General features: G+C 30.9%; 2 protein-coding genes across 5 annotated transcripts; both read left to right on the forward strand.

The window, feature by feature from the left end:
• Positions 1 to 6414, forward strand: LOC127253902 (uncharacterized). Of its 4 annotated transcripts, XR_007839361.1 has the most exons (7): positions 2 to 264; positions 830 to 1435; positions 1521 to 1583; positions 1672 to 1870; positions 1947 to 2012; positions 4199 to 4249; positions 5367 to 6414. XR_007839361.1 is itself a non-coding variant. In XM_051278707.1 (6 exons), exons 1-5 carry the CDS (start codon positions 262 to 264, stop codon positions 1970 to 1972), a joined length of 897 nt encoding a protein of 298 aa, XP_051134664.1. In that variant the 5' UTR covers positions 2 to 261; the 3' UTR covers positions 1973 to 2012; positions 5367 to 6410. The 4 variants fall into 4 exon arrangements, 3 of the variants coding, with proteins under 3 accessions (XP_051134665.1, XP_051134664.1, XP_051134663.1); XM_051278707.1 differs by lacking the exon at positions 4199 to 4249 and having other exon boundaries at positions 5367 to 6410; XM_051278708.1 differs by lacking the exons at positions 4199 to 4249; positions 5367 to 6414 and having other exon boundaries at positions 1 to 264; positions 876 to 1435; positions 1947 to 2196.
• Positions 6415 to 10237: 3823 nt separating this feature from the next.
• LOC127253591 (protein ALP1-like) lies at positions 10238 to 16714 on the forward strand. The gene is made up of 3 exons (XM_051278245.1): positions 10238 to 10383; positions 11519 to 11674; positions 15433 to 16714. Exons 2-3 carry the CDS (start codon positions 11545 to 11547, stop codon positions 16470 to 16472), a joined length of 1170 nt encoding a protein of 389 aa, XP_051134202.1. The 5' UTR covers positions 10238 to 10383; positions 11519 to 11544; the 3' UTR covers positions 16473 to 16714.
• The last annotated feature ends 26 nt before the right edge of the window (positions 16715 to 16740 follow it).

Genomic DNA, 16740 nt, shown 5'->3' on the forward strand with positions numbered 1-16740 from the left:
GTTTGAATTTCGAAATCAATTGGGCTAAATCCACAAACCCTACCCTTCTAAATACTCTATGGCGTGGGCAGTTCAAAAGGTTCTGCGATGGTGTGATTGTGAGTAGTGGAAGCGAAGGGTTAGAGTTTATGGTCAAGCTAAGCGTAATTGAACTTTGATCTGATTTTTTTTCGCGGCTGGCTGCAGAATTTTAACGCAATTTCGAAAATTGAAACGGTTGGCGCAATTTCGAAAAATTGTAACTGCTGTTCTGGAGCAGAGATGGTAAGTGAACCTGTGCTTTTTTGTTGTTGATTGCTATTTTTGAGGTTATCAATCCTTTCTGTGTTCATAAAACCGTGCAATTTCGACATATTCTGCCATTATTATATTTTATTTTTTTTTATCGGAGACGAATTCTGGCATTATTGTTCTGCGTTGGGATGGATTTAGCTTTTTCGCCACCACATTATTGTTAGTGTATCTTAGTTTGTCCGATTGAAAATTTTGAGTCATATCCTGAAGTTTAGAGAATCTTCGAACAGCCGAACCGAACAAGGTTTCAGAATTTAACAATGATGTTTGGGAAGAAGAAATTGAAACTAATATGCTGTACAAATGATGTTTGTTAGTTACATGTAGGCTAGATCATAATTGCGAAACAATTGTGAAGAATCTGTTCTTCGATTTAGGATTGTTCAATAAATTTATTGCCAGTTTATGGGAGAAACTGAATTTGTTCTTCCTTTTAGGATTGTTTAATAAATTCGTAGCCATTCCATGTGAGGAACTCGTAAGAAATCGAAATAGTTGTTTTCTATTTCAGTAATTTGTTGTATTTGCACTCCAGGATGATCAACCTGCGTTTGATGAGCATGGTTTTTTCGATCCCTCAGCCATAATTGGAGATGAGTATCACCAAGGCCGAGACCTGTTGTTTGGCCTTGACGACACTGTGTCAAATTCATCTAAAATGCCAGAACCTTATATTCCAAGCCAGCTTGTCGATCTTGACGATCTAATCCCATGTGAAATGCAAGTTATCGATGTTCCTGTTACCACCCCAGATTCGAGCATTGATCTGTCCAAGACCAATCCTTTGGTTAATCTTGGTGGAAATCTGTCGATGCCTACAGCCGAGAAAAATGCCCCGAATCAAATCGGGGAAGGCAGGGACAAAGTTAAAATCCCAATATGTCCGCAAGATAATAGCAGCGAATCTAATGGCGTCTTGTGGGGCAGTAACGAAGAACTGATGAACGTGCTGTCCTTACCCGTTAGTAGCTACAGCTTACTTTACGAATACAATTTGTTTCAAGATTTTGAGGTATCTAAATCCACTCCAAAAAACTCGGTTCGGAAAGAACTGCAAAGTTTCCCAACCAATGTTAAAGTTTTACTCCAGACCGGTATCTTCAACGAGATACTTGTCCGGTATGTTTCTTCGTCAGTTGAGGTAAACTCTATTTTACGACTCTTCTTCTTTACCATTTACACTACCTGATTATAGTCGCGCTAATTTATTTCACTGTCGTTGACAGCTTCCAGGGGTGATTTCGGAACAGGGCTATATTTGCGGATGCAATTCTTGTAACTTCTCTAAAGTAAGCGTTCATTTCGACTTTTCTATTCTTCTTTGTGACAATATCGTTAAAAACTTGATGTATAATTTTGTTCATGGTCATCGTGTAGATTCTCAATGCTTATGAATTCGAGCGCCATGCCGGCTGCAAGACGAGTCATCCCAACGATCGCATACGATTAGAGAATGGCAAGAGCATGCATCAAATCGTTCAGGAACTCAAATCCATCCCGCGGGAAATGCTGTTTGATGCCATTCAGATTGTCGCGGGCTGTCCCATTAATCAAGAGGCGTTTCGAGCTTGGAAAGGTAGGCGAGCGTCGCCGTCGATTGTCGTCGAATTTTTCGTTTGTGGTCCTAATGTGAGTGTTTTTCTTCATTGTAGATTCGTTCCATGGCCTCCTCAGTTGAAGTGAAGATCCTACAGAATTGTTCTAAGGTTTGTCACAAGGTATGTTCATAATTTTGCTTTCTTTTGTTTTTTAAGGTTGGTTTAAAAAGTGATTTTGTCATTACAATTTGGTGTGACAAGCTCATTTAGGATGTTTTTGCTATCTTATTTACTTATTATGATACTTTGAATTCGGAATTTGAATATTCATCTTTTGTGCAATTAATTTTCTTTTATGTGTGCATTTTTTTTTTTTTTTATTTTGTATATATTTTGTTTGGAATATGGATTGTTATGAGAAATTTTGTGAAATTGAGTATGAAGGCCCTCTATGTTTATATAGTAAAGTAAGTCAAATTTTCGGAAATAAAATACAGAAACAATGTATGTCTTTATTAAATAAAGCGTATGTTTGTAATAAAAGTATGTACTGTTTGTAATTTTGTACAAGAATATGTCATGGGTTAAAAATCAATTATTGTACTCCCTCCGATTCATAACTAAGTATTCATTTACTTTTTGCGTGTTGATATTTGAATATTAATTATTATATATTACAAATCAAGAAAAAATTGCAAAAATATTTCTATTAGTGTCTTATAATACTAATATAATGACATTTGTATAAAAAATTTATACAAATATAAAAATATTTTTAAATGGATACCTTGTTATGGAACAGAGGGAGTATATATTATGGGAGACTAAATATATGTCGCATTTGTGTTATATTAACGCATATTGTGTATTGTATATGTGTTGTCATCATCCTTTACAGGACTAGGACATTTTCAATATAAATGTAGGCCCTTACAGTTAGTCTTTTTAACTATTTATACACTATCCATTAAATACTCCTATAAAATATTATTAATTATTAATTAAATGTAAATAATAAATTAAATATACATAGAATGGTTTAGGGATGATTTATTATAGTATGTTAAAAAAATATGATATACAGAAAATTAAGTATATACAAAAATTTATATAGGGTGTGTTTGTTGGGAGGATTTTTCAAAATTTTTGCTATTAGCAATTTTTTTCTCTTTAAAAACATCAAATCAAATATTTATTTTTTATTTTTTATATTTTATATTATATTAAAAAACAATTTTACATTCAAAACATCACATCAACACCTATTTATATCACATTATATAATTATTTTAATTCAAAAATTTTTTACTATTCAAAACTCAAAATCTAAATTCTCAAACAAACACACTCTATATTAAAAATTCGGTGCAACAAATATAAATAATATTGTATCAATAATTATATTTTGCATCGAATGATAAAATTAAAAATCATTTTTGAATTTTAAGAAAAAATTTACATGAATACTTTTGATATTAATATAAGGAATTAGTAGTACATAAAAATATAATATTAAATATCAAAATAATATACTGAATTTTCACTATACACAAGTATATAATAAAAATGTCATTATATTGTGTCACCGTACTAAAAGAATTTGATACTTTTTAATATAATGTGCATGATAATAAAATATATATATTTTTTCAATTTTTGTTGGCACTCTATTTCTATTTTTTTCTAAAATATTACTCCCTTCTTCCCAGAATTAGTCTGGGCAGTGCTGACACAAATTTTAAGAAATATTAATATTATAATGGTAGTTGATAAAAAATACGGGTAAAAGACTTTTTTGTCATTGTAAGTATATTAGTGTAAAAAGTAGTGACAATTGTATAATAATAATGAAAAAGTAAAAATAATTTTATAATGATATGATTAATTATGAAAATGAGATTATTACTTGGGATGGACAAAAATAGTAAACATCACTTATATTATATGAGATTTATTCAAAATCAATTCAAAAAAATTATAAATAAATATTTATAAATTTTATTTATTTATATTATATAAATTTTTATTTTATAGAAAACAATATTTATATTATGTACATATTTTATTAAAGTATGGTTATTAAATAACTAAAAATATTTTATTTTTTTAATTATATATATAAATATTAAGTAAATAAATAACTTCGAAGAACCGTCTCATTCAAAAACTCAATCTCAACCTATAATCAAAGCAACCTTCGATTTTTTTTTTAATTTTTTATTTTTTCTGAAACATACTTTTTATTTTTAGATTATTTAAAATATTTTCAGTTATTTTAGATATAATTATTTTTATATAAAATCATTATTAATCTTACGCGATTCATCGTGTGTGTGTGATTTCCTTCGCTGCTCGACTCGCTGCAGAATATTCACGCAATTTCGAAAAAAGTGTAACCGCAGTTGTTGTTAGATATGGTACGTAGTTTTCCGTACTCGTTCTTCGTTACGATTTTGCGGTTGTCAATCTGTATGTGGTTTTCCTAATTCCGCTGCTACTGTTATTGTTGTTTTTGATTTATCACATTAGGCTGATTTTGTTTTTCCCCGCCACATTTACACTGTATCGCCCGTTAATATGTGATTGTTAGTCATATATAAGTTTTAGATGGTTTCGCATTACTGAATCTGCGAATAGAAAAAGGTATTGCGTTTAGAATTTAACAGTGTATTTTTAGAAATTTATTGGTAGTTTGTGAAGAAGAAATTGAGATGAATATGCTATGCGTGAATGACATAATTGTAGATCATTAATTTTGAAACCATTATGTGTAGGATAGTTTAACTTCAAACAATGGGAAGGTTTGTTCTGCGTTGTAGTAGTGTGAGAAGAAGAAATTGAAATCAAAATGTTGTATGACTGCTATTTGTGAATTATGTAATTATAGATCATTAATTTTTAAAACATTATGTCTAGGGTAGTTTAGCATTGATCGATCGGAAGGTTTGTTCTGCATTTTAGTAGTTTGAGAAGAAGAAATTGAAATGAATATGCTGTATGAATACTATATCTGTATTACATAGTTGTAGATCATTAATTTTGATTGCATTATGTGTCGATTCGTTTTAACTTTGATCAATCGGAAGGTTTGCTCAGTATTTTAGTAGTTTGAGAAGAAGAAATCGAAATGAATATGCTGTATGGATGCTGTTTGTGAATTACAAAATTGTAGATCATTAGTTTTGAGACCATTATGTGTCGAATAGTTTTTAACTTTGATCAATCGGAAGAAAAGAAGCTTGAAAAGAAGAAATTGAGATGAATATGCTGTATGAATGCTATTTGTGAATTACAAAATTGTAGATCATTAAGTTTTGAGACCATTATGTGTCGAATAGTTTTTAACTTTGATCAATCGGAAGAAAAGAAGCTTGAAAAGAAGAAATTGAGATGAATATGCTGTATGGATGCTATTTGTGAATCACATAATTGTAGATCATTAATTTTGAAACCATTATGTGTCGAATAGTTTAACTTCGATCAGTTGGAAGGTTTGTTCGGTATTTCACTAGTTTGGTGAATTTGCATTCACAGGATAGAGGAGGATCTTCCAACCTGGAAGATAATGATCGATTTCTGTTCTATGAGCATGGTTTTTTCAAACATTTTTCTACGATTGGAGATGAGCGTGGCCACGCCCAAGAATGGTTTTTTGGTGGTAATAACACAAGGCCGTATACGTATAAAATGCCGGAGCCTTACATTCAAAAGAGTGTCTCAGAATCGCAGGGCGAAAGTTCTATCCCTGAAGCTGCTGCCGTCACTCCCAAGAATTCAAACAAGCTTATTGATTTTGATGATTTACTTCGATATGAAATGCAGCCTGCATCCAAGGCTGATGGTCCCGACAACGAAGATCCCAAATCAAACGAAGAAGTGATAAGAATATGGCGGATCAAAGTAGAAAAGGCAATGAAAGATATGGCATCCGGAGGACGGCTACAAAGAAGTGATCGATGGGTGCGCTTTCTTACTGATTAAAAAGCTATAGCTTACATAAATAAGAGTAATAGATGAGGACAACGACGACGACGACACTCAATGGTTATCCACTCATCTATACGTTTTGAGAATAATGGCGTCGAATACTTCAGGAAATGCTGTTTGATGCTTCCAACGGCGACATGGATCGAGAGTTGTTTTGTGCTTCGACAGGTTAGTCCTATTCCTTGTCTCGAATTTTTCTTTTTTCTGGTTTTTCTCCAATCTTGTAGCTGGTTAATGAATAATAACTAGAAGGATGTTATGCTGTCATAAGAAATATAAGTATGAATTTTTAGAACATGTTACTTTTGAAAAAATGACTATTAGTTTAAATAGTCGATTCTTGATAATTTGACTGTTAAGTAATTATAATTGGGATTATAGTAACTATCGAAAATAGGATTGGATGTGACAATGGTGTTCGATCACTTGAACCGCAATCTCTTCGGTAATCAGAATCGGATGTTGATGTCAAGTGGCCATTAGAAATAACATTGACGAGTGATTGTAGAAACAGTTAGAATTGCCGTAGTTTGGTCATTAGAATACGAATTATATTGTAGAACATACATACACACGATGTGTTCGGGGAAAAGAGAAACTTATACAAACTTATATATGTAGAGCTTCCGTCGTATTGATACGGACAAGGTTTTGCGACGGGAAGTTTCACATCGTATGAATATTACAATATGACCGTTGTAAGGAAATGTTTTCCGTTGCAAAGAAATTTTCCGTGCCAAATTCAGAGGTTTTAGTTAAGAATTGAAGTACATATGGATTAGCAAGCAAACATTATTTGAATGTAAAATTGATTTTAATATAATATAAAAAATAAAAATAATTATTTGATATAATATTTTTGAAAGAAAAAAGTTGTGAAAAACTCACAGAAGAAGCAACCTAAGTTTTTTATTTTATTTGTTGTTTAAGTATTATTATTTTTTTAATGTGATATTTTATGAAAAGAAATAATGAATTTGTGTGTCTAATCAATATTTTTATTGTCATGATTTTCAATATATATAATATGTATATTTCTCTAACAAAAAGTTACCGGTCAACATAAATACTACATCCTCGTTCTAACTCAAAATACTATTTTTACCATTTTCATTTGTCTTACTCTAAAGTATCAATTTACTATTTTAAAACAAGTCATCATACATCAATACTAAAATACCCATAATTTTTACTTCATTAGGCATATAATTACTTTGTATATAAAATCAAAAAGACAAAGTATCAAAATCTATCACACACTTCAACTAACTAATAAAAAATTGTTATTTCTTAATCTATTATAAAACTTCCAAAGTAGCCATTTGAGCCGGGGACGGAGGGAGTATTTTTTATATTTCTTTTAGAAATATTAGTATTATATTTAAAATGTAGTAGAAATAAATATTGAAAAATTAAATGCACTGAATAGACCTTTATGGAGCACGTGACTTTATTGTACTTTTTTTTTTTTACAAAATTATCGTGTTCTTTCATCCAATAAATTTAGAATATTTGAGTTCTTAAAAAGTAAAAAATTACTTTGATAAAATAATAAAAGTAAAAAAAATAATTGAGAATATTTATAAAGATTTAATTAAAAATTTTAAAAATAATAAAAAAAGAATGTAATAAATATAATAATATTTATGGTAAATAACTACTCATGTATAATAATAATTAAATATTGATTTTTATTAATATTGTCAAAATTAATAATAAAATAAATTGAACGAAACGAATTAAAAAAAAAAATAGATGGAAGAAATATTAAAATATCATTAAATTAAAATAAATAAAAAAAGTCAAAATGAACACACCTATGGACTTTTATCGAATCTTTATAATATGGACATCCGAAATCATTGATCTTAACTCAACACAAACATATTTTTACAATTTTTTTTTACTTTTTAATTTCCATAATTTCAAATAATTTTTTTTTTAATAATATATTATATTAAAATATTATTTAAATAAAAAGTTACAAGTAAACACACTTTTCATCAAATTTTCATGATATAGAAATTAAATGTCATTACTTTTTAAGTATACACTGATGAAAATTCGATTGAGCATAATATCTATATATTGGTTCCTCCCCCCTAATTTTTTCAATAAAAATCTGTTAATAGTATCTATAAATTTCCGTGTAAGTATAAAAAATTTAAAATAATGATGTTATTTGCGTTTACTTTAATTGTCAAATGCATGTATTATACTTTTTCCGTCTGTCGACAAGAGTTTTATTTCTATTTTTTGCACGAATATTAAAAATATTTTATCTTAACGATAGTTTGTGTAGTATTAAACGACAACTTCGCCTTTGTGAGTGTAATATGTGTAATTGAAAAGATATGTATAATGAATAATAGATTAGTTAATTATTAAATAAAGATTGTATCTCTTGTACGTAGACAAAAAAAAAAAAAAGTACGAAGAGAATCTATAATGTGAAAATTCGAAATCGTTACTCATCGAATGCACTCTGAGTAAACCTCCAGTCAAATCAAATACTCATTGTATGTTATTTGTTTGTGGAATTTTAGATTAAGTTTTATTTTTCTAAGAATTTTTTTCCTTTTTGCAAAAATATCAAATCAAAATAATTATTTTTTATTTATTATATTACGCATTTAATTTCACATTGAAAATTATATTAAATAATTATTTAAATTCAAAATTTTACTATTTAAAATTAAAATTACGCAGACACATTTATGTGTTTAGTATAAAGAAATAGAAGTTGAGAAATATAAATGTTTATTTTTCTTATTTATTTGTCAATTTATGTTTTAATTTTTGTACTATTTAATTTTTTACAATATTATTCAAATTGTTTTTAAAATAAAATGCGTATTCAAGTTAATTTTTATAAAATAATTATTGGATACGATATAAGTATTATATAAAAATATATATATTTTTAGTGTGTTTGTGGGATGAATTGTGATTATAAGGCCACGAGTCCATAACTTAGGGATTTTGACTGTACACAAATTTGCCTAGTATGACCTACATACTTGTCATATCTAGAGCTGACAAAAATTGATCAAGACACAATAATTCGATACGATTCGACATGAAATAATTGGGTTTAGGTCAAATATTTCAATCCGATTATGTATATGGGTTGACATGAACCCGACACGATAATAAACGAGCCGGGTTAGGGTTGAGACTCTCAACTCAAATCCAACACGACAATCCGATCATAATATATTAATATTGATTAATATACTTATTATATATGTAAAATAATCATAATTTATTAATCTTCTCATAAATTAATTTAAACTAAGTTCAATTTTAAATAATTCAACCTAATTTGCTCAAACCAATAAAAACTAACATAACACGACAACACAACAAAAAATTATTTAATTTGAATCAAGAAATTCGACTTAATTATGTATACGAGTCAACCCGAACCCGATACGATAATAAACGGGTCAACACGAATCCGACACGATAATAAACAGGTTGGGTTAGAGTTGAGTAATTTAACCCGTTCAAAGTATTCAACCCGACACGAACCTGACACAAATCGACTCATTGCCAACTCTAGTGATACTAAGAATAATATGATAACAAATAATTAAATAGTAGAAAAAAAATAAGAATTGATTATTTGTATTGATAAAATAAAAATTTTAATTGAAAGAAATGTAAATAATAGTAATAATAATAATAATAATAATAATAATAATAATAATAGTAGTTATATGTAGACCCTTCAACGGGTGGTGTGATGAAGGCATTGAAGATGAATGAAAAGATTTGAAAGAATAAATGATAAAAGAAAAATAAAAAGATAAATACAAATTCATAAAAAAAGTAAAAATTACTTATTCCGTCTAACTTAATTTGTTTAGGTACAATATTATATAATTAGTAAATAATTAAAAAATATATCAGTAAAAATAATTATAATTTAATAATAATTATAAATTAAAATTAAAATGATTAATTAATTTAATTAAAATAAAAAAAATATAAATTAATATTTCAAAAAAAAGACAAATAATGTGGATTGACAAATTAAAAAAATTGATAAATTAAGTAAAATGGAAGGAATATATTTTTTTTTTCACTCTCTGTAAATTCCAATCCTCTTATTTTTTCAGTATATGAAAGATAATTAAAAATAAAAAATTATAAATGAATTATTTTAAAAAAATTTTAATTTTAGTCACAAACAAACAAAAAACAACATACATTTTAACAATATAAACAATTTTTTATATATTTATAATTTGAATTTTCGGATAATACGAACTAAATCTAAAATACAAACAAACACAGCGACGAGGCTTTGGTGAGTTTGCAATTTGTGCATTCTATATTTCTATATTATTATTATTATTATTATTATATTAATAATATTAATATTAATATTCATAGGCAAGGCAACGAAGAAAGGCAGAGAGCTTCGGTGAAAAATAGGAGACCGCAGCAGAAGAAGAAGAAGAAGGAGCTGCAGCACCAGTGCACTGCGTCGTCTCTCTGAATCTTCAATCTCTCTTCCATTGCAGGCACGCAATCACTATCGTCTTCTCTTTCTCAGGTGAGATTATCTCATTCCTCACTGCAGCTTTTAATGTCTTTATCTGCCTAACCTCGTCTCGATTACTGGTCGTTTTTGCGCGGTTCAGTCTGCGTTTGTTACTGTGTACCGTACGCCTTTGAATTTCCTTTTTTACGCTATTGAAATGGCGGCAGAAGTCGGCTGAATGATGACGTTTCTGCTCTATTTCTTTGCTTTTGCACGGAGAGATTTATCATTAATGGAAGAACTGGATTCGTAATTCGTTCGGAGGTTTGGTTGGAACGGGGAGGACTTCGGTTCGGTGGCGGTTGGTTTTGGTTCGGTGATGTGGCTGTGGCTGTGTCTGTCTGTGTGCGATTGGTGATTGTTGATGGCGAGCGTCGAAATTGGTGTGGACAATGGAATGGATGATAAGATCTCTCTGTTTGAGATCGTCGGTTCTTCGATGGATGAACTTAATGTTCTTCTCCATTTGAATCGCGTGCTTTTCATCCTGTCTTTTGATAAATGCTGTTGAATTACTTTACTATTCTGTTGTGGGATGCATATATCTTGTGATTGATGGATTGATTTGTGGCTGCGTTGAGGAATTTTAGGTGTAGCATTTTAAATTTTGTGTTTTTAGTTCAAATGCTGTTGAAAATTCTACTCATCAATAGTGCATCTTATAACCGAACTGTACATGTAGAAGTTCTCTTCTTTCTGCTTGTGTAAGTATGTTCACTAACCATGTAAGTATTGTTTTAGGTCTTCACCATTGCCGGTGCCAATTATATAGGATTTTTCATCAGATTTTTCTTGAACCAAACTACACAAATGTGTCTTATACATTCAAAAGTGTGTTTTCGTGTAGGTCTGTTTTCAAGAAGTGTCTGCACAAAGTGATCATATTCATCATGCTATGTTATAAAGCATTGGTGTGTGTTTCCATGTATATTGTAGTATTTTGTGAATTTCTTTATGCTATGGAAACACCAATGCATGTGCCAGTTTACTCACTATAGCTATTTCCATGGATATTCAAGTCGAATAGATACATTTGTATGTTCGGATCTCCATTCTTTTTTTTTTTTAAACTTATATATCACCCAATGTGTCTGCAAAACAAGTAAAAGGAGTGTTATGATTGATTTTTGGCTTTTGTTGGTGGTAGGTGTATTTTGAAATTTTGATTCAATAATGGGACCTATCAGAGGTAATAAAAAGAAAAGGAAAGTGGATACAAAAAGTGAAGAGAACTCTTTAGTATCAGGATCTTCAGAGGAGGGCTCCTCTGACTGGTGGGATGCTCTATCAAAGACAATTTCCGGTAATGTTGAACACACTAATTTTTTTCCATTTTCAAAATCCTATAATATATAGCTATAATATAGTGTTTGGTGCTGTCATACATGCTTGAGATGTTTTATGGGAGTGATATAGTACATTCTAGATTCTTTTGATATGTTTTACTTTCGGTTCTACAAAGGGTAACCTTTTGCAATATGAAGATTATTATTTTAGTATTTTTGTTATTCTTCAAGTGAGATCCTGGAAGTCATAAGTTTTACCCACTTTAGATTCCATATTTAGCAGAGAATGGAATGTATTGTCTACTGATGCTAGGAACTACGATGTACATTCGAATTATAAATCCTCACATACATTGAATAAGAAGGTAATTTGGTTAATGGTTACTTGCAGATTCCTGGACTTTTGTTGATTATTGAGTTTCTCAATAAAGCTCATTCCTTAGGCTTCTTTTCAGATAGTTTTCCTTGTTGGGGTTGAGAATTATAATCAATACATACATACTTACCATGTATTCTATTTTTCACATTCTAAATAAGTATTTGTATGTATTTCTGATGTCTGGAAGCCGACGGTGGCTGTTTTAAGACTGAGTTTTTTTTTTAGTATCTACTGAAAGGGATTACTAGTCGAACCATTGTGTTAAGAAACAGCTACGCTTACACATTTTGTTTTTAGTACTATTTGTTAAGTGTAGAAGTTAGGCAACATTTTGATTAGAAGCTTGAAAACCTAACCTGCATTTGCAATCCACTATGGATGCTCAGTTCACAACTATAGACATAATAAATCATATGGAAGAGTTTCCATAATTCTCTATGAAATTCATGTTGTGTTCCAATGGCATCTTTTAAATCTTTAGTCCTTTACCCAAGTTAAACTTAACCAAACTTTACTCTAAATCAACAAGCTGCTCTTTCCACCATTCTTTCTTGCTGTGCTAAAATTTGTGCATGATAAAAAGAAATTTGGTAATGGAAGAATGAAAATGGCACAACAAAATAATTAATCACAGAAGTAAAGAATATGCCTATATCCTTGAATGATATATTTAGAAAGGAATTTCATAATCTATTTGAAGACTTATATGAATCTTGGCACCTTATTGTGGAAGCTTGGGTTTGTTTGTTTTGTGTTTTGGTTTGAAGTAATTTTTTTGATATGAGGTATAGGGAATTGTGTTAGTATATAAAAATAATGAGTATATAATATATTAATATTTTTGAGAAAATATGTTGGGTATTTTTGTTTGTAAGAACACACCGGAAGTTGGAATATTTCCAAAATATTTACCAAAACACTTTAAGAAATCAATAATCTCTTGATTTTTTTAAGATCATATACTCACGGAACACTTTCAACAATATTTTTAAAACTTATTTCACGTGTGAAAACCACATTACAAAAGCTAAGTGATAGAGTATGATAATTTACTTTCAAATTTAAAATGCATAACCAATGGTAGAATGATCTCTATGATGCTGTCTACAACAAGAATCACCATTAATCAACCTTAATATAAACTTCTTCAAATTGCAATTCAACAAGATAATTTTAGAACTTACACACACATTTATTTACATTGACGGTTGTAACACACTAACATTCTGTCGAGCTAAATAGCATGACTATAGATATTAATGAAAAATGTTAACATGTGATGTTTTTAGTATGCATCAGTTCAAAATCTCTGTTTATTTAGTTGTAGAAATGGAATTGTATGTGTACTACGAATTGCCAATGTTGGTTTAACATGGCCTATGGATTTGTTATTATTGTTTCCCACCCTGCAAGGCCTTTTGTTTCATAAGGAGATAAATCATTAGTATTTTTATTTTGTTTTCTGCAATTTTCAATCATGATTTGGGAAAATGTTGGGTTAATTCGAAGGAAGTAATAACAGTAGAAATAAAAATATTGACCAGTAATAATAATTTCTTTAATAACTAATTATAACTTATACGTGCATAATTCTAATTTGTACCTGGACTCTATTAACACTGAACATACCTGTATTGTCTTCATCATCTTTAATTATCTTGTAGAAATTGGTATGCATGTCTTATAGAATCTTGCTTAAGCTAAGTATATGATTAGATGATAATAGTTGGTTTAAGCTTGATTTGATGAATTAATACGTTCATTTTATGTTAGGTCATATTTCTTTCTCATATCATGATGAAAATTATATAAGAAAGCATTAGTGTGTACCATGTAAAAATTCACTTCATGTGTGATATTTGAAGAAACTTATACTGAAAATCATATGTATCAATTCAAAGATAGGTTCTGCAAGACTATCCTACTCCAATATGTTATAATATTTCTTTAAGCAATATATCTAAAGATACTGTGATTACATGTCTCAATAACATCAATAAATGTATAATCACTGAAACTTGGCTGGAAAATACAATAGAAAGAAAGAAAGAAAGAAAGATATTTCTAGATTATTTGAATTTCTATGTATACTAAACTGTACACACACATACATATATATATAAAGAGAGAGAGAGATGGGTATGTAGGTGAAAAGATAAATTTTGTTAAGGTTTAACAGAGACTGGTGAATACAGGCAATAAGTTCATAGATATCTAACAAACCAAGGGCAAGATAAATGGAAGGATCTAAAGTTGACGTTTAATTTTGGATTTCAAACTGTCACGAGACATTCATCTATTTAAATGAACTATCCAGGTACCACGTCTTAGATCAAATAGTTTTTTCACATCATTATAATCAACTCTTTGTCGTACCTATATTTGCATGTGATAAACTATTGGCCTTACATGTTTTAAGTAAAATACTTAAGGTTATGTTTAGATATGTTTTAAGAGTTTTGAATATGAGAAGTTGAATAAAAAAAAAAAAAGTATTTCGATGTGCTGTTTTGCATAAAAAATATGTCTTTTGATGTAATAATTTAAATAAAAATAAGTATATGATGTGATCTTTTATGGAAAATATATTCCGGATGAGTAATGCCAAAAGTTTTTTGAAATGCATGTAAATAGAACCTTAATTTTGTGAACCTTTTGAATAGATCTTCATGTTGACTACCCTTTTACATCCGGAAGCACTCAGTCACTGTATCAATGTTCCTGATGTATTTAGTCTAATAAGATTGTAGTCGAAAAATTCCTCTATCATGTCTATTTGGTTCACGTAGTTGCGATCGTGGAGTGATACAGCTATATAGTTACATGGGGTAAGATGATCTAGTGTTCTATATAGTTCTATTTCCCTTCAAATATATATATATATATATAGTTTGTTTAGGCTGCTTGATTACATATAATCTAGTGTTCTATATAGTTCTATTTCCCTTCAAATATATATATATATATATATATTTTGTTTAGGCTGCTTGATTACATATAATCTTCGTACTTTCCTTGTGATGCAACTCAAGATTTTACTATAGTTATTCATACTTGATTATGAGAAGCTATTTTTTTTTTTTTTTCCTCTGAATGAAGAAGCCTTTAGTTTATTTGTATGTTGTGACTTTGTCTTTTTTGGTGTTTCGGATTATTTTGGATTTTAATTTTTTTAGAGTAGAAAACATCAGTTGCAAGTAATGTTTTGTATATCTTAAGTTTAGGTGTTAAAAATCATGTTTTTGGATAGTCAAAAACATTTTTATTTTTTACTACAGACTGCATATAATTCTTCGATTTTCTCTAGCATAATTCATTACTATAATCTGCATTTCTTGCTTATTCATTGTTGACTTTATTCCGATCTTCTCAAAATCGTAGTTCTGTATTTCGCAGGCAACCCGTCGTCATCTAAGCTCTTGGACAGGTTCAAATCGACGTATCGAGTGTCCCGGAAAACATTCGACTACATATGTTTACTGGTGAAGGATCACATGATGGCCAAGACACATTTCACTTTCACAAATGGCAAACCGATGTCGCTGAATGACCAAGTCGCGTTAGCGCTCACCCGTCTCGGGTCCGGGAATTCGTTGATCTCGATCGGGGACTCGTTCGGAGCTCACCATTCCACCGTCTCCCAAGTCACATGGCGATTCGTCGAAGCGATCGAAGAAAACGGTCTTCGCCACCTCCAATGGCCGTCCACCGACCCGGAAATGGCCAAGATCAAGCACAAGTTCGAGAAAATCCGCGGCCTCCCGAACTGCTGCGGCGTGATCGACACAACCCACATCACAATGCAGCTGACGTCGTCCGATCCCGACGCCGACGCCTGGCTTGACTGCAAGGACAACCACAGCATGATCCTACAAGCCGTCGTCGGTCCCGATCTCAAATTCCGGAGCATCGTCACCGGCTGGCCCGGGAAAATGAACGACGCGTCAGTCCTCCAGAGCTCCAACTTCTTCAAGCAGTGCCAAAAGGGGGAGAAGCTGAACAGCAGCAAGACCTGTTTCCCTGACGACACGGCGACGGAGATTCCCGAATACATCGTCGGGAATTCGGGATTCCCGTTGCTGCCGTGGCTAATGACGCCGTACCAAAAGAAGGATCTTTCGGAGACGGAATCCGATTTCAATAAAAGGCTCCTCGCGACCCACGCTGTCGCGCGACGAGCGTTGGCGATGCTGAAGGACGTTTGGAAGATGATCCAACGCGACATGTGGAGACCCGACAAGCATAAGCTGCCGCGGTTTATCCTCGCCTGCTGTATTCTTCATAATATTGTGATCGATATGGAAGACGAGCTTCTCGACGACGTGCCGATATCGCTGTACCACGATCGGGGATACCGGCAGGACGTGTGCGATTCCGTCGACAAAATCGGGTCGATTTTGAGGGATAAACTGTGTATGTATATTTCTGGTAGGTAGCTTGAGGTTGTGTTGTGTTCTTAATCTGGGATGGGATGAGGATGAGGATGAGGATGATGATGATGATGATCGTAGAACAAGTACTACAGGTTGGGGATGGCTGTCTAGACTAATGTTTTTTGTTTTTTTTTTTTTTTTTTTTTTTTAAATTTTTGGGTTTAAGATTTGGATGTAAATTCATAGTTGATTTGATTTCATGTTTGGACAGAATGGTTTCTTATTTCAATTGACGTTGAGGTTGATGGGGGTGTTTTTCTGATGTTATTTT

Source organism: Andrographis paniculata, unplaced genomic scaffold (assembly GCF_009805555.1).
Source record: "Andrographis paniculata isolate CXL003 unplaced genomic scaffold, ASM980555v1 Contig51END, whole genome shotgun sequence".
NCBI classification, from domain to species: Eukaryota; Viridiplantae; Streptophyta; class Magnoliopsida; order Lamiales; family Acanthaceae; genus Andrographis; species Andrographis paniculata.